General features: G+C 43.5%; 1 protein-coding gene across 1 annotated transcript in view; it reads left to right on the top strand.

The window, feature by feature from the left end:
* CPAMD8 (C3 and PZP like alpha-2-macroglobulin domain containing 8) overlaps window positions 1-21614 on the top strand; it is a 265715-nt gene that overhangs the window by 37603 nt on the left and 206498 nt on the right. The window contains exons 3-7 of the mRNA XM_073656527.1: window positions 14042-14064; window positions 15952-16117; window positions 16204-16256; window positions 16467-16484; window positions 16818-16872. Of these exons, the coding sequence (XP_073512628.1) occupies window positions 14042-14064; window positions 15952-16117; window positions 16204-16256; window positions 16467-16484; window positions 16818-16872 (315 nt within the window). The remainder of the gene's footprint in view (window positions 1-14041; window positions 14065-15951; window positions 16118-16203; window positions 16257-16466; window positions 16485-16817; window positions 16873-21614) is intronic.

The following is a 21614-nucleotide window of genomic DNA, read 5'->3' as shown; positions in this document are numbered from 1 at the left end:
AGCTGCAAAGGATGAGAACATTGTTCTTCCACTGTACAAAGCACTGGTCAGACCACACTTGGAATACTGTGCTCAGTTATAGGCCCCAATATATAGAAACGATATAAATGAGCTTGAAAAGGTACAAAGGAGGGCAACAAAATTAATAAAGGGAATGGAGGGACTGCAATACCCAGAGAGGTTGGCAAAACTAGGACTATTCAGCCTGGAAAAGAGAAGGTTGAGGGGGGACATAATAAATGTGTACAAATATGTTAGGGGACAGTATAGAGATCTTGCCCGGGATTTGTTCAAAAGGAGGGATATTACGGTAACAAGAGGGCATTCACTAAGACTGGAAGAGAAAAGGTTTCAGCACCAGCATAGGAAGGGGTTCTTTACGGTAAGAGCAGTGAGAATATGGAATTCACTGAGTGAGGAGACGGTAATGTCAGATTCACTACACCAGTTCAAGCGGGGACTGGATGCATTTCTAGATACAAGGCAGATTTCAGCATATACTTAAAAATAAAATAAAATAGTAGGTTGATACAGGGATTTATTCTGACTGCTGGTTTCAGAGTCGGGAGGGAATTTTTCCTCAGGTGAAGATTGGCTAAATCATTTGGGGTTTTTGCCCTCCTCTGGATCAACTTTAGCAATTACAGAACTAACAGGTCGAACTTGATGGACGCAAGTCTTTATTCGGCTTTACAAACTATGTTACTATGTTACTATAGTGCCCTTGCTAAGCCTCTGACGGACCTCACGAAAAAGAAGCTGCCGCAGACTGTCGACTGGACAGCTGACTGTGAGCGGTCCTTCACGGCGCTGAAAGCTGCCCTGGCCAGTTCCCCAGTACTGCAGGCCCCGGACTTCACCCGGAGGTTTGTAGTCCAAACGGACGCAAGTGCGTTTGGCCTGGGTGCTGTGCTCAGCCAGGTAAATGGGCAGGGGGAAGAGCATCCAGTGATGTTCCTCAGCCGCAAGCTCTTACCTCGGGAAGTGGCATACGCTACTGTGGAGAAGGAGTGCCTCGCTATAGTGTGGGCCCTACGGAAGCTGCAGCCCTATCTATACGGGCGCAACTTCACCATAGTGACTGACCACAACCCCCTCAGCTGGCTGCACCGGGTGTCCGGTGACAATGGTAAACTACTGCGGTGGAGCCTGGCTCTACAGCAGTACGATTTTACCATTCAGCACAAGAAGGGTAGTGAACATGGCAACGCCGACGGGCTGTCCTGTCAAGGAGAGGCCGAGGAGGTAGTCTTAAAGGGGCGATCTGTAAATCACCCCTTACGCCACCTCAAAGAGGGGAAGATGTAAGGAAAATATAATATCAGCAAAATGTTCTTCCATATCTGCCTGACGTAGATGTTCACCCCCCTCCCTTATTCCCTTTCTGCTCAGCACAAAAGCCCCAATTAACCCACACCTGGTAAATAGTTTATGCAAATACGACCAGCCAAGGAGTGTTATAACTTCATTAGGAAGTAAGCATCTTGTCCCTGAAAGACACAGGAGGTAATTAAAATGCAGGCTTGCACTAATTTGCGTGTAACTGTTGAAGCTGCTTCCTGAGCTTCAAAGGGGAATTTGCAGACATGATGACTCCGATATGAATTATGAGATATTATGTGTTCCATACGTCCGGCAATAACGAGACCCAAATGGGTAGTGACCAAATCAGCCCAGGAATGTGTAGGTACTTTTCCAGGGCTGTAACCAAAATCCGGGAGCTGCAGAGCAAAAACACCAGAATGGCAGACTGCAGCTATACGAAGTGTGATATCAAAATAAAGATAAAATCATAAGGAAAAAAATGGCGTAGTCTGCAAGCTTCTGCGATCAACGGGCGATGAGTTATCGCAGAAGTTAGCGTTTCTAATAAAAATGTACAGGCTGGAGACCGGCCCACATGATGTTACCACAAGGCGCGTGTAACCAGATCTCCCTTAGGTTTAAAAGAATCTATGGAGAAGACAGGAGCACTCATTGCCAGGGGGGAATAAGAATTATAAGCAACGGGTCCTGTTCAATAACAGCATATTCCAACCGGAGCGCCCCTCCTCCACCTATATTGAGTCGTCGCAGCGAACTTTATAGTGTAAGTTTCACTTTTTTATCATGTTTATTTTATGTAACTGCATATGTATTTTAATGTCCCCTTTGTAACATCCTTGTATATATTTTTCCTAAACACTGCCTCCCTCTTGGATTAAATATAAAATTTAATAGTTCTGTTTCTTTTGTTCTGTAATCGTTCCCTTCCCCGAAGCCATATACGCTACCAAAACGCAGGCGTCCGGCCAGGCCTGTATTATATTTAAAACTCGGCCGGTGGTGGCAGAGAGTATTAATAATTGGGCTATCGTGAAGCTGACAGTGACCGTACAGAGGGCGTTAAACACGGATTCCAGGCTGTGGAACCCAGGGTGTTGCGCCATACGCTCACTGGTCGCTGACCGATACCTACGTAGAGCGTAGTCTGGATCGCGTGCTCGCGACTCCGGACGAAATACGGACAGCGTGACGGCACGGTGAGATATTGTGTGATCTCCCTGGTGTCGTCCTGACTGTGTGTGGGTGGAATCACTGACAGTACCTAATGGCAGTCAGGCTACCTCTGGCGAGCACATGGAGGGCTGTGCGGCCCTCCAAAGAAATGCCATCCGACACCATTACTGACCCACTGCCAAACCGGTCATGCTGAAGGATGTTGCAGGCAGCAGATCGCTCTCCACGGCGTCTCCAGACTCTGTCACGTCTGTCACATGTGCTCAGTGTGAACCTGCTTTCATCTGTGAAGAGCACAGGGCGCCAGTGGCGACTTTGCCAATCCTGGTGTTCTGTGGCAAATGGCAAGCGTCCTGCACGGTGTTGGGCTGTGAGCACAACCCCCATCTGCGGACGCCGGGCCCTCATACCACCCTTGTGGAGTCAGTTTCTAACCGTTTGTGCAGACACATGCACATTTGTGGCCTGCTGGAGGTCATTTTGCCGGGCTCTGGCAGGAGGTAGCGGTCCTGATGCTGGGTTGTTGCCCACCTACGGCCCCCTCCACGTCTCCTGGCGTACTGGCCTGTCTCCTGGTAGTGCCTCCAGCCTCTGGACACTACGCTGACAGACACAGCAAACCTTCTTGCCACAGCTCGCATTGATGTGCCATCCTGGATGAGCTGCACTACCTGAGCAACTTCTGTGGGTTGTAAAGTCCGTCTCATGCTACTACGAGTGTGAAAGCACAACCAATATTCAAAAGTGACCAAAACATCAGCCAGAAAGCATTGGTACTGAGATGTGGTCTGTGGTCCCCACCTGCAGAACAATTCCTTTATTGAGTGTGTCTTGATAATTGCCAATAATTTCCATCTATTGTCTATTCCATTTGCACAACAGCATGTGAAATTGATTGTCAATCAGTGTTGCTTCCTAAGTGGACAGTTTGATTTCACAGAAGTTTGATTTACTTGGAGTTATATTCTGTTGTTTAAGTGTTCCCTTTATTTTTTTGAGTAATGTATATTCGTCAATTGCTTCAGGCTACAATTAGTTATCCATAGTCAAGTCAAAGGCTACGTTAAAGTCCCCCTGTCCCACACAACTAGTGTCCCTTTAACAAAGCCATCTAATTGATTGAGCAGTGATCCTATATCCTGAACTTTGCTAGAATTTGAGAGATAAAATAAGGCAAAGGTATATAAGTTATATGGCCCTTAATCAGAAGCATTCTTTCCACCACATCAATGTTGGTTTCCTCAAATTCCCAAGGCAAGGAGTGTAAAATTAAGATGCTGGTTCCTCTGGATTTTGGGTAAGGTGGGAAACTATGATAGGCAGTTGGAAACCAATGGTTAGCCAATTTGAATGTTTTTTCTGCATCTCCTGTGTGAATGCGACATGTAAGACATGTAAGCATTGTCTTTTTTATTTTTTAAAAAAGGTTCAACATGATTGACCTTTACTCAGGGCTATGAAAAGCTTTGTATGAGTTAAAGTAATTAATATTAACATGGTGTTGAAATAAAAAAGAAGGGTGGGTGCTGGGACAAAAGGGGTGTTAATAATCATAAAAAATATGGAGAAACAGAGAAATAAGCAGAGATAAGAATGAGAGGAAGATAATAAGATGAGTTACATTTATCTAACTAAACCAAATTAACCTCTCGAGGTACACAATAGCAGATAATAATAGGTTTACATCCATGATGTGAAACAAAAGGGGGGATGAGCATGAATAAAAAAAAAATGGGTGTGGAAATCAATAACTGACAGGAAGTATACTGATAGGAGGGCAGCCTAGGCCATCCCCCCATAGAACCTTGTGATCATACCTAACATCAATGACGACCCAACAAGGGGTTATTAATGAAAAGAAATCCCACTCAAATGAGGACCCTAGAATACCAAATTAGGTTCTATCGTCATATCACAACAAGTGGTATGTTATGTATCTAAAAGAAGAATATATAAGTAGCCTTCAGTTACTGTCATTATGAAGGCAACTGATGTCACATTGGTGCTCATCCTAGTGACCAAACTTTAGAGGCAACAAGCAAGGTTGTATAGGGATTAACTAAGTATAGTACATACTGGTCATGGCCCAGTCCCAAAAGGGAAACGAGGAGAGACTCCCTAATTAACCTAGCTGCTTGACAGTATGTATTTTTAACCAGACAACAATAATGGGTTCTATAGATATTTAAAAGCTAGAACAAAGCATAGGCCAGCATGTAGTTAGGAAGAAAATATAGATGGTCATTAAGTCATGTATAGAGGTCATATATTAAATAAGTCAAATGTAGGAAGTAAAGAACCACTTATGTTAACATATCATAAAGGATATATTGCATATACACCAATTAAACATATATATGTGAAGCATAATCTCTGATAATGTAGGAACAACAATAATCTTAGACAGCCCTCAAAGGTCAGTCTCATCCAATGCGTGTAGATAGACAGCAAGTAGGTGGTAGATATATACAGGAAATGTAATGTAAAGAGAAAAACTGAACCCAGTTCTCTGGGATGGAATACAAAGAGATATACAGTGCCTACAAGTAGTATTCAACCCCCTGCAGATTTAGCTGGTTGACACATGCGGAATTACATAGTGATACATAGTGATACATAGTTTGTAAAGCCGAATAAAGACTTGCGTCCATCAAGTTCGACCTGTAAGTTCTGTAGTTGCTAAAGTTGATCCAGAGGAGGGCAAAAACCCCAAATGATTTAGCCAATCTTCACCTGAGGAAAAATTCCCTCCCGACTCTGAAACCAGCAGTCAGAATAAATCCCTGTATCAACCTACTATTTTATTCTATTTTTAAGTATATGCTGAAATCTGCCTGGTATCTAGAAATGCATCCAGTCCCCGCTTGAACTGGTGTAGTGAATCCGACATTACCGTCTCCTCACTCAGTGAATTCCATATTCTCACTGCTCTTACCGTAAAGAACCCCTTCCTATGCTGGTGCTGAAACCTTTTCTCTTCCAGTCTTAGTGAGTGCCCTCTTGTTACCGTAATATCCCTCCTTTTGAACAAATCCCGGGCAAGGTCTCTATACTGTCCCCTAACATATTTGTACACATTTATTATGTCCCCCCTCAACCTTCTCTTTTCCAGGCTGAATAGTCCTAGTTTTGCCAACCTCTCTGGGTATTGCAGTCCCTCCATTCCCTTTATTAATTTTGTTGCCCTCCTTTGTACCTTTTCAAGCTCATTTATATCCTTTCTATATATTGGGGCCCATAACTGAGCACAGTATTCCAAGTGTGGTCTGACCAGTGCTTTGTACAGTGGAAGAACAATGTTCTCATCCTTTGCAGCTATACCTCTTCTGATACATCCCATTACCCTGTTTGCCCTTACAGCAGCGGCCTGACTTTGGGCACTCCAATTTAGTTTGCTATCAATCAAGATGCCCAAGTCCTTCTCCATCTCTGAATTCCCCAATGATTTCCCATTCAGTGAGTACTGGTGACTTCCATTTTTCCTTCCCATATGTATGACCTTACATTTCTCCTCGTTAAACCTCATTTGCCATTTAATGCTCCACCTACCCAGCTTATCCAAATCCCTCTGAATGTCTTCACTATCCTCTTTTGTATTAATTGTTTTACATAACTTTGTGTCATCTGCAAATATTGATATTTTACTATTTATCCCGTTGACTATGTCGTTAATAAAGATATTAAATAACATTGGGCCTAGTACAGACCCCTGTGGTACCCCACTAGTGACGCTTACCCAATCTGAGTATATTCCATTTATAACCACCCTCTGCCTTCTATCCTTTAGCCAGTTAGCTACCCACTTGCAGACATTTTCCCCCAGCCCCATCATTCTCATTTTGTATACCAACCTATTATGTGGCACGCTATCGAACGCTTTTGAGAAGTCGAGATACACGACATCCACTGGTTCCCCCTGATCTACTCGAGAGCTAACCTCCTCGTAGAAGTCAATCAGGTTTGTTTGGCAGGAGCGATTCCTCATGAATCCATGTTGGTTCGGGGTTAATAGATTATTAGCGTCAAGATGCTCCATGATTGCCTCATTAATAAAGCCTTCAAAAATTTTGCCCACAACGGACGTCAGACTCACCGGCCGATAGTTTCCGGCGTCACTTTTTGCTCCCTTTTTGAATATTGGCACTACATTCGCCTGTCGCCAATCAAGTGGTACAGACCCAGTCTCAACAGAGTCCTTAAATATAAGATATAACGGTCTGTCTATCACATTACTTAGTTCCCTTAGTACCCGTGGGTGTATGCCATCAGGTCCTGGTGATTTGTTTATTTTAATGTTACTGAGGCGTTTCTGTACCCCAGCTTGGGTTAGATTTGTCATACTTAGTGGAGGATTAAGCTTGTCACTTCTCATTTCGCCTGTTAGTTCTTTTTCCTTTGTGAAAGTTGACGAAAAAAATTTATTTAATAGATTAGCTTTATCCTCATCTTTCTCTATGATTTTGCCTTCATCACTTTTTATCGGTCCAATATTATTCGATTTAATCCTTTTACTATTTATATACGTAAAGAACAGTTTGGGATTTGATCTACTTTCCCTAGCAATACGTCTCTCTGTTTCCTCCTTTGCTATTTTTATTTGTTTTTTGCAGGTTCTCGTTTTTTCCTTGTAACACATTAGTGCCTCCTTGCTGTTTTCCTGTTTTAATCTCTTGAATGCCTCTTTTTTGCTATTTAACGCCCCTTTTACGTTCTTATTCAACCATATTGGTTTCCTCTTATTTCTGGCCCTTTTATTCCCATACGGTATATACCTCTCGCACTGAGTATTCAGAATTCTTTTGAAGGTTTCCCATTTACTATTCGTATTTCCTTGATTAAGAACTTTGTCCCAGTCTATAAGTTGAAGGTTTTCTTTCAGCTGATCAAACTTCGCCCTCCTAAAGTTTAATGTTTTAGTTGTTCCCTTATTGATAACCCTACTGAAGGGCATTTTGAAATTGATAATATTATGATCGCTATTACCTAGGTGCCCCCCTATCTGTACCTCAGTTATTCTATCAGGCCTATTAGTCACTATTAAGTCCAACACTGCCTTCCCTCTCGTTGGTTCCTGCACTAGTTGGGAGAGATAATTATCCTTGATATTTGTCAAGAACCTTTTTCCTTTCTGCGATCTACAGGTTTCTGTTTCCTAGTCAATATCCGGGTAGTTGAAGTCCCCCATTACAATCACCTCATTATGTTTTGCTACTTTGTCTATTTGTCCTAATAGCAGTTTCTCATTCTCCTCTGTTATATTGGGTGGCTTATAGCAGACCCCCAGTAATATTTTATTATTATTTTTTGCCCCCTCTATCTCTACCCACATGGACTCGACCCCCTCTTCTCCCTCTCCTATATCTTCCCTTAGTCTGGGCTTTAGACGTGACTTTACATATAAGCAGACTCCTCCGCCCTTCCCCTGTTTCCGGTCCCTTCTAAATAAACTATAATCTGTTAAATTTACCGCCCAGTCGTAGCTATCGTCTAGCCAAGTCTCTGTTATACCTACGATGTCATACCTCTCCTCCGATATAAGCGCCCGCAGCTCATCCGCCTTATTGGTCAGGCTTCTTGCGTTGGTCAGCATGCAAGATAAAACTTTGGGGTTATTTAGCATCCTATTCTTCTCTAACGATCTAACTGTACTATCCCCACCCCCCTCTCCACCCTCATTATATTCACTTCTCCCCTTCCCCCTTGCTTGCCTCACATCCCACCTATTTCCTTGGTTTCCCCCCCCCGTCTCTAGTTTAAAAACTCCTCCAACCTATTAGCCATCTTCTTCCCCAGCACCGCTGCACCCTCCCCATTGAGGTGCAGCCCGTCCCTACGGTAGAGCCTGTAGCCGACAGCGAAGTCGGCCCAGTTCTCCATGAACCCAAACCCTTCTGCCTTGCACCAACTCTTTAGCCACTTATTCACCTCCCTAACCTCCCGTTGGCGCTCCTGTGTGGCTCGTGGGATTGGTAGTATTTCTGAGAAAACTACCTTGGAGGTCCTTGCCCTAAGCTTCCTACCTAGATCCCTGAAATCATTTTTAAGGACCCTCCATCTACCACTCACTTTGTCATTGGTGCCAATGTGGACCATGACCGCTGGGTCTTCGCCAGCCCCACCCAGTAACCTGTCAACCCGATCCAGCGATGTGCCGGACTCGAGCGCCAGGGAGGCAGCACACCGTTCGGCGATCCCGGTCTTTGTGACAGATTGCCCTGTCTGTCCCCCTAATAATAGAGTCACCCACTACCAGGACCTGTCTAGCCTGCCCTACACTTCCCCCCTCCCCCTCATTACTGGAGCATACACTCCCCCGGCGGTCAGAGGATCTGTCGTGCTCCAATAATGCCGGTTCTGAACCAGCCTTCCTATACTTCTTCCCTCTATCCCTTCTAACCGTTACCCAGCTCCCTGCCTGTTCAGCCTGCGCTTCCCCACTAAGCTCCACCCCCAGTGTTGACCCATTGAGTGTCTGCTCGGTGAGCAGCAAACTCCGTTCCATGTTGTCGATGCTCCTCAGTACCGCTATCTGAGCACTTAGATCCAGGATTTGGGCTTCCAAGTGCACGATATGCTCACATCTCTCGCAGCAGTATGGATCCCTGAGCGGTAGCTCAGGGAATGCATACATTGCGCAAGATGTACACTGCACGGCTCCGGCCAACATGGACGTCATTCTAAATATGGGGATACAGTCAGTATATATGTACAAGTACAAAACACAATTATTTATATATAGGTGTATGGACGGGGATCAATTAGGGATGTGCAAGTGTATCGATTAGATATCGGCGCGGGATCAGTTAAGTATGGACGGGGGATCAATTAAGTATCAATTAAGTATGGACGGGGGATCAGCTGAGTGGGTCAGGTGGATTAATTAAGTGTGGACGGTGTGTCAATTAACTATGGACTGGGATCAATAAGTATGGACTGGGGAAATAATTAATTGTGGACTAGGGATTCAATCAATTAATTAACTTGGCATTGTGACATTTGTACTGTAGATCAGCCTGGAAGTGGGAAATGCACTGCAGGAAATTTTGTTTTTGTTTTTTGTTTTTTTAAAAAAACGTTAAAAGTTAATTCAGAGTGTCATTTATTATTCAACCCCTCAAACCACAAGAATTCTGTTTGGTCCCCCTAAAGTATTAAGAAGTAGTTCAGGCACCAAGAATAATGAGCTTCACATGTGTGGATTAAAGATCTCTTTTGCCAGCCTTTTCTGACTATTTAAGACCCTCCCCAAACTTGTGAACAGCACTCAGACATGGTCAACATGGGAAAGACAAAGGAGCATTCCAATGCCATCAGAGACAAGATTGTGGAGGGTCACAAGGCTGGCAAGGGGTACAAAACCCTTTCCAAGGAGTTGGGCCTACCTGTCTCCACTGTTGGGAGCATCATCCGTAAGTGGAAGGCTTATGGAACTACTGTTAGCCTTCCACGGCCTGGACAGCCTTTGAAAGTGTCCTCCCGCGCCGAGGCCAGGCTTGTCCGAAGAGTCAAGGCTAACCCAAGGACAACAAGGAAGGAGCTCCGGGAAGATCTCATGGCAGTGGGGACATTGGTTTCAGTCAATACCATAAGTAACGTACTCCACCGCAATGGTCTCCGTTCCAGACGAGCCTGTATGGTACCTTTACTTTCAAAGCGTCATGTCAAGGCTCGTCTACAGTTTGCTCATGATCACTTGGAGGACTCTGAGACAGACTGGTTCAAGGTTCTATGGTCTGATGAGACCAAGATCGAGATCTTTGGTGCCAACCACACACGTGACGTTTGGAGACTGGATGGCACTGCATACGACCCCAAGAATACCATCCCTACAGTCAAGCATGGTGGTGGCAGCATCATGCTGTGGGGCTGTTTCTCAGCCAAGGGGCCTGGCCATCTGGTCCGCATCCATGGGAAGATGGATAGCACGGCCTACCTGGAGATTTTGGCCAAGAACCTCCGCTCCTCCATCAAGGATCTTAAGATGGGTCGTAATTTCATCTTCCAACAAGACAACGACCCAAAGCACACAGCCAAGAAAACCAAGGCCTGGTTCAAGAGGGAAAAAGTCAAGGTGTTGGAGTGGCCTAGTCAGTCTCCTGACCTTAACCCAATTGAAAACTTGTGGAAGGAGCTCAAGAATAAAGTCCACATGAGACACCCAAAGAACCTAGATAACTTGGAGAAGATCTGCATGGAGGAGTGGGCCAAGATAACTCCACAGACCTGTGCCGGCCTGATCAGGTCTTATAAAAGACGATTATTAGCTGTAATTGCAAACAAGGGTTATTCCACAAAATATTAAACATAGGGGTTGTATAATAATTGACCCACACTTTTATGTTTAAAATTTAATAAAATTTAACTGAGCAACATAACTTTTTGGTTTGTAAGATTTATGCTTCTGTTCATAAAAGCTACTCTCGTTTGCAGTTTGAAGGCTCTAATTTATTTGCATCTTATCAAACCAGCTAAATCTGCAGGGGGTTGAATACTAGTTGTAGGCACTGTAGTTAGTATGTTAGTTCATGTAATACCACTTAGACCTCTGCAGGAAGAGCCACTGACATATCAATTGGACCTGGAATGGGTGCGTTATGGATGGCACCACGTTCAATGGACCTCTGGCTGCATCTGACAAGGGTACCGGTGAAACCACTGACAGCCGGTTAGGGACGCTAATAGGAAGGATTTCCAAGAATATCAAGAGATAATGCAGATTGTTATATCTGTGAAGTGTATTATGATGCCTAGAATCAATGCATTGCAACAACTGATGCGTCAGATGATTTGGAATTGGAACGATGCATTAAAAATCTTTGGGATCAGTCCAGGCAATAGTTTCTCCCTGACATTTCTGTATCTTATTTGAGAGAAAAATAGCCAGGTCACCCTTACCATATGAAAACTAACCCTAATAGTAATTATCATTTTTAAAGGATGGCTTTTTATTAGAATATTTAGAAAATTACACTTTCCAATATAATTAAAACACGGGTGTGCTAACACACGTACATGCATGAATATGTGCCAAAAGGACAAACTTTACATCAAACATACACAGCGAAGCTGAAGGGAACAAATCCTTATGTTGTTGGTAGAACCACATATCCATATGTATCCTGAGAATGATGTCACAATGAAATGCATGTATGTGTTTCTAGAAAGGTTGTCCCTATGCTGGAGGTATCAGTCAGATCAACCCTCCTAAGCTGTCTATATAGGCACGCAAGTCATAGAAAGTTGAATAAAATGATATCTTGTTATCTGCAATCCAATGTATTTTTCAAAGAAATCCACGTTTTTGTTAATATGTAAATTAGTTGTTAAGATCTATGGGCTGGACACTCATCTGCATGAGAATCTGCCTCCAAAGCTTATTTACAATGAAAGGGGGAGTTACCAATGTGAGATATGTAATGACTGACAGTCTGCCCTCCTGATCTACATGTCTCACACTGGTAATGCATCCTTTCATTGAAAATAAGCTCTGGAGGCAGATTCTCAGTGAGATCTTTGTCCAGCCCATAGTCCTGATCAGCTCATTTACTTATAAGAAAATACATGGATTTCTCTGGAATAAGACATCAGATCACAGATGTCAATGTATAATTTTATTCAGATTCCTGTGAACAACATGCCCATATACAATGCTTAGGAGGGTTCATCCTTCTGACAGATGCTAAAGCCTGGGGCGTATTAGTACACCCCAGACCATCACCCCTGGTTCAGTGAGGGCTCCGGCGCTGAGCCCGCACTGAACCGGGCACATGTCAGCTGATTACTACTGCTGACATGTGCCCGCAACAGCCACGGGTGGAATTGAGATCCACCCGCGGCTGTTAACATGTTAAATGCTGCTGTCAATCTCTGACAGCGGCATTTAACAGCGCCGCGCCGGAAGCGCGCCACTTACCCCGCCCATCGGTGACCCCGTCACGTGATCGCGGGTCACTGATGGGTGGGCATGACAACCCTGGGTCTGCAGCAGACCCTAGTGGTTGTCATGTAAAGATCGCTATGAGCGCCACCTAGTGGTCGGCGCTCATAGCACAGGAGCATTTCTGCTGCATAAAGGTGATCTGCTCATCGCCTCTATGTACAGTAGCAGAGGCGATCGGGCAGTTGCTGCTTCTAGTCTCCTATGGAGACTATAGAAGCATGCAAAAAGTGTAAAAAAAATGTTTTTAAAAATATTTAAAAAATTAAAAAAATATAAAAGTTTAAATCACCCCCCTTTCGCCCCATTCAAAATAAAATAATAAAAATAAACCCCACATACACATATTTGGTATCGCCGCGTTCACAATCGCCCGATCTATCAATATAAAAAAAGAATTAATCCGATCGGTAAACGGCATAACGAGAAAAAAATTCTAAACGACAGAATTACGTTTTTTGGTCACCGCAACATTGCAATAAAATGCAATAACGGGCGATCAAAACATCGGATCTACCCCAAAATGGTATCAATAAAAATATCAGCCCTCACCCAGCCCCAGATCCCGAAAAATGGAGACGCCAAGGGTCTCTTAAAATGGCATCATTTTTTTTTTTACCAAAAAAAAAGAACCTATACATGTTTGGTGTCTACTAACTCGTAATGACCTGGAGAATAATAATAGCTGATCAGTTTTAGCATTCAGTGAACATGGTGAAAAAAAACAAAAAAACATCTGTGGTATTGCACTTTTTTTTGCAATTTCACCGCACTTGGAATTTTTTTCCCGTTTTCCAGTACATGATATGGTAAAACCAGTGATGTTGTTCAAAAGTACAACTTGTCCTGCAAAAAATAAGCCCTCACACGGCCATATTCACTGAAAATAAAAACATTATGGCTCTGGGAACAAGGGGAGTAAAAAACGAAAACTCAAACAGGGTCATTAAGGGGTTAAACAAGATTTCTTTATGAACTGACCAGCATGATCTTTTCTGGTTATATTGCTGCCAGTTAGGTTTAGTAATTAAGCAATTTAATACATATTTAACTTTCTGACTGTTTTAGTATGTGACCAAAGTATAAGACAAAATGTCTTGCGTGCCTACAGTACATTAGAGTAGTACATTAGAGTTCTTCACAAATGCACAATTTATATTTCTCGTTATCTGGTCCCTTAACTCGAGTTCCTATATAAGTTACAGGGGTTGTACAGGTTTGGGACAAAAGTCTTCTGAATCTCATTATTCCCTGGTATTTGGTGCAAGTGGGCGGTCACATGAGCGAATGTATACGATTTGAATACTTGCGGTCATGTGCTGCCTATGCAAAAAGTATACATTTGGTCATGTGACCATCCATTCACATCAGGAATACCGGGAAATCGTGGAAGTGTGTGTACCGCTATCATGATTCAGTATTCTGCAGTTACATAGAATATCTGAAAACGTTTGTCCCAAGCCTGAACAAGCCCTTTAAATTAGGAAATATTTAAACTGCAACACAATAAATTTTCTTTTTTATATCTCTATGTTCTGTATTTTTCTTTCACAACAATCTCCAGTAAGTCATTATAAAGTCTTAATTACTTTTTTCTTTTCTCAGGTAAAGGCACAGTAAAAATCAAGGTAAGTGTCCCTTTCAAGTAATTTAAAAAGGAATAATAAAAAAATATAAGTTAGATTTTTTTTTTCCCATGGGAATGGGATTTTTCTAAAATACGCTCTTTTAAAATATTAAGATTATCACTAAAAGTGTACTAACCAAAGGGAATTCAACTTTGGGAGCCCGCACGTCATCAGTATACAAAGTAATCTAAGCTGTACATCATTTATACATCACCCACTTATTCCTCAACACTGGACTGGAGAAAGATAATAGTATCACAAAAAAAATATGAATGTTCAAGATTTTTTAATTCTTTGCTGCATTTATTCTACTCCGCCCTGCCTTCCCTTTAAAGAGGTGGAAAGCAGAGGATAAGGTGACATCAATGTGTACATTTTTCCAAGTTAATAGCCGTGAGGGAAGATGTGTAAACTGGGGACACATCATCCTAAACATATTTAAAGGGAATCTGCCAGTAGGATTTCACCCCCAAAAGTGCATGTAGCTCTTTCAAAGAAAAGTCCAGCAATACCTGTGCATGACCAGTTCGTTTTGAACAGATATTACCCAGTACTAGTATAAAATGAACTTTATAGCCTGGAAATGTAATTAGTAGGTGGTGACAAATTGGTTAATATAAGTTCAATATGTAATCCTAAGAAGAGTAAAAATGTTCATATGTGGAGTTGACAATCATTTATTTCCTCCTTAAAGGGAATCTGTCAGCAGGATTTCACACCCAAAACTGTATATATGCACATGTAGCTCCTTTAAAGACAAGTCCAGCAATATGTTTTCATGGAAAGTCCGATCCTCCATTGCTGAGAAATCAGCATTAATTGATATGTAAATGAGGCTCGAGGACTATGTTAGATCTGAAGACTCTGTCACTCCAGCTCTATTCTCTGCCCAGCACCGCCTATTCCTGTTTAACGGACAGCCTCTGGGCTGTTTAACTTCAGGCAAAGGGGCTGTCAGTAATGAGGAAGGATGTTGACATGTGATTGTCCTGAGGAAGGAGTCATTACTGACTCTGAAACGTGTTGACAATATATCACTTTTCATTTAATCATCTTGTCTTCGGATCTTGGAATCAGCAGCACATCTGAAATCTACTATTCCTGGTTGTATATTAAGAATTGTTCTTCTGTGGATATTGCAGCAGCTGTCAGTTACACCAAATAGTGGTTGTGTCACACATAACTCTTTAAGGTGAGTGTATCACCCCTATCCTTGTACCCTTATACTTGGTTAAGACCTTATTGCGCTTTGCACATTTTTTACAAAAATTTTAACATGTCATTTTTGAAATGAGTAAACTGATCTATTATCAATATCTGGTGTGACCCCCTTGTCCAAAAAAAACCTTACTTTGCTTTCATCTGTCCACAAAACACTGTTTTAATAGCCTTGTGGCTTATCCGGGTGATCTTTAACAGACAGGCAGCAATGTTCGTTTTGGAGAGCTGTGGCTTCCTCCTTGCAATCCTTCTATGCACGCCATTGTTGATCAGTGGCCTCTTGATGGTGGTCTCATAAAAATTAAGCTAATGTGAGACAGGCCTTCAGGTGCTTAGAGGTTACCTTGGGCTTCTTTATGACCTTGTATTCTATTATACACCTTGCTCTTGGAGTCATCTTTGTTGGTCAATGACTGGGGAGTGTAATTATAGTCTTGAACTTCCTCCATTTGTGCACAATTTGTATTACTGTGGATTCGTGGAGACCAAATTATTTAGAGATGTTTTGTAATTTGTATGAAATTGTTTGAAAATGTGATTGTTCTAGGTGAAATTTATGCAGAAATATGGAAAATTCTAAGAGTACACAAACGTTCAAGCAGTACTGTAATACAAAACAAAAAACACATAAAAAAAACCCATTTATTATTTTTCCTCCTGTCACAGGTTCCACCTGGACTGAGAGGACAAGCTCACCTGAAAGTCTGGGGCAATCGTCATTTAAATGATGGCGGATTCATTTTCCACAACTCCACAACTGTTACTGTGGATAGCAAAGGTTTATCTTTATTTATACAGACTGACAAACCGGTATATAAACCCAAACAAAAAGGTAAGATATATATGTATAAATTCTAATCTAATATTTCTTTAAAGAACTTGTCCTTATCCAGTTTTCATTGTAAACTTTGTCTTTAGTGCTTATCAATATGTACATGGTTACACCTGATCTGCGACCAGCCAAGGAAAAGGTAAGATGGTGACATAGAGCGTTTGCTAATAATATTTTTTAATAATTATCAATTAATTATATTTATGACCTTGTTTTATTTACCTCAGTTTAACATGCAACATCAAAATCCTACTAATGCATATAATGTACCTTACTTAGTACATTATTTAGTGCTTAGTACAGTACTTCCGACATTTATCTCACATTTAAATCTTTTATTTTATTTTAGGTTGAAGCTTACGTAATGGTAAGTTATGAGTTATCTACAGATTGTGCAATTGTGCTACTTTCTTCCCTTACAAAAGTTACAATATAGCTCTTTTGAAACTAAATCTCTATAGTTCTATAGTCTTTTTTCTACTTCTGCTTGTGTGTCCTCATCCATAAACACTCCCTGAACCATCTGCTCTGTTTCCCTTCTTACTATTAGTAATTGGTATTGATCTTCTCCCATAAATGACTGTTGGACTTCTCACAGTGTCCCTATCATACCTAATCCTTTTTCTCAGCCCTTTCGCATAGTAGTGTGGGTTATTTCTATAAAGGGCTTCGTAAAGTGTTGGTGCTCTTTTGGTTTTAGGATCCACGTGGATCTAGAATTATTCAGTGGATGGATCTGAATTCAATCTGCTGTGGTGAGTTGAATATCTATTAATAAATGAACAAAACGGATTAAAGGGTCATAAGATTTAATATACGTTGCTGTGTTTGCAAAGATGGATAACTGTTTTAGTTAATGTCACATTATTTATTTCTGCAACATCTGTTCATCATGAAAGGAGTTATTAGATTTATAACTAGTGTTGAGCATTCCGATACTGTAATATCGGGTATCGGCCGATATTCGCAGTATCGGAATTCCGATACTTAATTCCGATACTTTTACAATATCGAATACCGGAATCGGAAGTTCCCATAATGCCTGCGCTCTGCAGTGTCTGTGAAGGATGACAAGCTGGATGGCAGCGCGATCCAGCTTGTCATCAGAATGCCATCCCAGCGGGGGAGAATTCTCCTGATTGTTTAAAAGCCGGCGGGCGGTATAAAGCCGCCGGCTTTTAAACAATCACACAGCCCCATACTGCTTCCCCGCAGCCTCCCACCCCGATCCTCCGCTCCCCTCGCCACCTCCCATCCCGATCGTAAGTTAGGACCGGGCAGGGAGCGCAGCACCAAGGAGCGAAGGACCCGGGCGGGGAAGCCGGCAGTGAAAAGACTTCACCGCCGGCTTTCCTGTTCTGTGCTGCGCTTTCCCGCCGGTTATTTCAAATGAACAGCTGAGGTATCAGGTGATGCCGATCAGCTGTTCATTTGAAGTAGCCGCGGTGCCCTCAGAGGGTTCATGTGAGTTCATGCTTGACTGCATGAACTCACATGAACTTTCCCACGACCGCACAGGTCAGCCACACCTCACAGACCATCAGACCGGTCATGATTAGTGTGTGTGCGGGGTGTCTGTGTGCGGGGTGTCTGTGTGCGGGGTGTCTGTGTGCGGGGTGTCTGTGCGATGTTTGTGCGGGTGTCTGTGCGGGTGTCTGTGCGTGCAGGCAGACATAGGCCGATGTGACACTACTACTCCCATCGGCCTATGTCTGTCCCCCGTCCACTCCTGCCAGCAGGATCAGCTCGATGGGAGCAGTAGTTCCCATCAGTCTGATCCTGCTATTTAAATTGCCCTACTGTGCCCCAATAAATGTTAAATACATGTCATTGGTGGCCAGTGGTTACCTACAATAAATTAGTTCATACATTACCTGTCCCCGCCGATCGTCACCTAAAATAAAGTAAAAAATAAAAAACTACACCTATACTCACCTAGACACCTAATTCCCCGAAGCCATCGATCTCCTGTAATAAAATATAAAATAATAAACCACAACCTTATCCTTACCCCTCCGGAGTAGTCCACGAGTGTCCCACGAAGATCTCCAGTTCAGAGCAGCCACATAGAATGTGACCGCTCTGAACCGCTGCCGCCGCTAGAATGACGGGGCCGTAAAGCAGCCCCGTCATTGCATAAGCGGGTTCACCGGAGTTCAGGCAGCGCTGCTCCGGTTAGCTGCTTTACGGCCCTGCTGTATCGTGAGAAATTCCCACGGTACAGCACTGCCGTAAAGGAGGTCTCCGGAGCTGCGCTGCCTGAATGCACTCCGGTGACCTCAGTCAGTGGCTCCCGCTGCCGGGAGCGGACGTGTTCCCGGCAGTGTGAGCTTACAGCAGCCATGCACAGCTGTCACCATCTCCAGATGTGACAGCTGTGCATGGGAGATCAGCACAGGAACGTGGACAGGTAACTATTATTTTTAGTGAACTAAGAATTAAATAAAATGGTGTGTTTTATTTCAAATAAATTATTTTTTTCTGGGTGTAGTGTGTTTTTTCTTTTTAACACTTTGTAGGTTAGTAATGGGGGTGTCTTATAGACGCCCATCATTACTAACCTGGGCTTCATGGCAGCTGGCGCTGACATGAACCCCACCACTATTACCCCCTGCCACCGCACCAGGGCAGCGTGGAAGAGCGAGGCTAAGTGCCAGAATTGGCGCATCCTACGGATGCGCCATTTCTGGGGCGGCTGACGGCTGGTGTTTCTAGCCTGGGAGGGGGCCATTATTCATGGCACCCTTCCTGGGCTATTAATATCAGCCCCCAGCTGTCTGCCTAGCCTTTGCTAGCTATTAAAATAGGGGGGACCCCACGTCATTTTTTTGGGGGGGGTCCCCCATTTTAATAGCTAGTAAAGGCTAGGTATTCAGCTGGGGGCTGATATTAGTAGCCTGGGAAGCTCCGTGGGTTTTACCCCCTTCCCAGGCTTCAAACATCTGCCCCAGCCGTCTGCTTAACCTCCGCTAGAGACTAAAATTATGGGGGATCCCACGCCATTTTTTTTTTAAATAAATCCTTTATTTTAACACTAAATGACATTTGAGGAGTTAATAAAGATGCAGTCCCTAAATTATTATTTATTTTTTAATTAATTTTTCCCAAAACTTTTGACGTGGGCTTCGCCATATTTTTGTATGCCAGCCAGGTACAGCATCCAGCTTCTATGAACGCGCCATTTTCCGGGGCGGCTGCGGACTGCAATTTTCAGCGGGGGGGGGGGGAGGGGGGCAGAAAGCTTGGGCCTCCCTGCGCTGCGGATTCCAGCCCCCAGCTGCCTAGTTGTACCTGGCTGGACACAAAAATAGGGAGAAGCTCCACGTTTTTTTTTTTTTTCATTATTTCATGAAATTCATGGAATAATTAAGAAAAAAAGGGCTTCCCTATATTGTTGTGTCCGGCTAGGTACAAATAGGCAGCTGGTGGTTGGGGGCAGCCCGTTCCTGCCTGCTGTACCTGGCTGGACACAAATATAGTGCAAAGCCCCACGTCAATTTTTTTTAATTATTTCAGGAAATTCATGAAATAATTAAAAAAAAATTGACGTGGGGCTTCGCTCTATATTTGTGTCCAGCCAGGTACAGCAGGCAGGAACGGGCTGCCCCCAACCACCAGCTGCCTATTTGTACCTAGCCGGACACAACAATATAGGGAAGCCCTTTTTTTCTTAATTATTCCATGAATTTCATGAAATAATTAAAAAAAAAAAATGCGTGGGGCTTCGCCCTATTTTTGTGTCCAGCCAGGTACAACAAGGCAGCTGGGGGCTGGAATCCGCAGCGCAGGGAGGCCCAAGCTTTCTGGGCCCCACCCGCTGCAAATTGCAGTCCGCAGCCGCCCCGGAAAATGGCGCGTTCATAGAAGCGCCATCTTCTGGCGCTGTACCCAACTCATCCAGGGCCCTGGTGCGGTGGCTCACTGGGTAATAAAGGGGTTAAGGCCAGCTTGGCATTATCAGCTGGCCCTAAGCCCGAAATTCATGGGGTCACGCCAATATTAGACATGACCGCCATGAATTTCTAGTAAAGTATTTAAAAAAAACACAAACACCCAGAAAAAAGTCCTTTAATTGAAATAAAGACACAATTCTTTATTGTTCTAAATTAAACCATACTTACCGTCACGCCCATTCCAGCTGAAGCCAACGATCTCCTGCAATAAAAGTAAAATAATAAAGCAACATCATCCTTACCTTTCCATGGCTCCCACGACAGCTTCAGCTCTGCTTCATCGAGATGACAGCCTGGATCGCAGCAGAACGCTGCCATCCATCCTGTAATCCCGCAGACACTGAGAAGTGCAGGCATACTTCCACTCCTCAGTGTCTGGCTGTGACGGCATCCCGATAAGCCGAGTCTCTCACGCTCACCGCATGCGCAGGAGAATTTTCCCACGCTGTCAGTGACGTGCATGAGGTGAGCTGAGTTCATTGGACATGACCTCGGCTCATCTGGATGCCGTCACAGCCAGACACTGAGGAGCGCAAGCATGCCTGCGCTTCTCAGTGTCTGCGGGATGACAGGATGGATGGCAGCGTTCTGCTGCGATCCAGGCTGTCATCTCGATGAAGCAGAGCTGAAGCTGTCGTGGGAGCCATGGAAAGGTAAGGATGATGTTGCTTTATTATTTTACTTTTATTGCAGGAGATCGTTGGCTTCAGCTGGAATGGGTGTGATGGTAAGTATGGTTTAATTTAGAACAATAAAGAATTGTGTGTTTATTTCAATTAAAGGACTTTTTTCTGGGTGTTTGTGTTTTTTTTAAATACTTTACTAGAAATTCATGGTGGTCATGTCTAATATTGGCGTGACCCCATGAATTTCGGGCTTAGGGCCAGCTGATAATGCCAAGCTGGCCTTAACCCCTTTATTACCCAGTGAGCCACCGCACCAGGGCCCTGGATGAGTTGGGTACAGCGCCAGAAGATGGCGCTTCTATGAACGCGCCATTTTCCGGGGCGGCTGCGGACTGCAATTTGCAGCGGGTGGGGCCCAGAAAGCTTGGGCCTCCCTGCGCTGCAGATTCCAGCCCCCAGCTGCCTAGTTGTACCTGGCTGGACACAAAAATAGGGTGAAGCTCCACGTTTTTTTTTTTTTAATTCATGAAATTCATGGAATAATTAAGAAAAAAAGGGCTTCCCTATATTGTTGTGTCCGGCTAGGTACAAATAGGCAGCTGGTGGTTGGGGGCAGCCCGTTCCTGCCTGCTGTACCTGACTGGACACAAATATAGGGCGAAGCCCCACATCAATTTTTTTTAATTATTTCATGAATTTCCTGAAATGATTTAAAAAAAATTGACGTGGGGCTTCGCACTATATTTGTGTCCAGCCAGGTACAGCAGGCAGGAACGGGCTGCCCCCAACCACCAGCTGCCTATTTGTACCTGGTTGGACACAACAATATAGGGAAGCCCTTTTTTTCTTAATTATTTCATGAATTTCATGAAATAATTAAAAAAAAAAAATACGTGGAGCTTCGCCCTATTTTTGTGT

Source organism: Phyllobates terribilis, unplaced genomic scaffold, assembly GCF_046119375.1.
Source record: "Phyllobates terribilis strain yellow unplaced genomic scaffold, ASM4611937v1 Scaffold_1__5_contigs__length_1240528914, whole genome shotgun sequence".
In the NCBI taxonomy this organism is placed as follows: Eukaryota; Metazoa; Chordata; class Amphibia; order Anura; family Dendrobatidae; genus Phyllobates; species Phyllobates terribilis.
The sequence above is the reverse complement of the archived record's forward strand: the minus strand, read 5'-3'. Positions and strand labels throughout refer to the sequence as shown.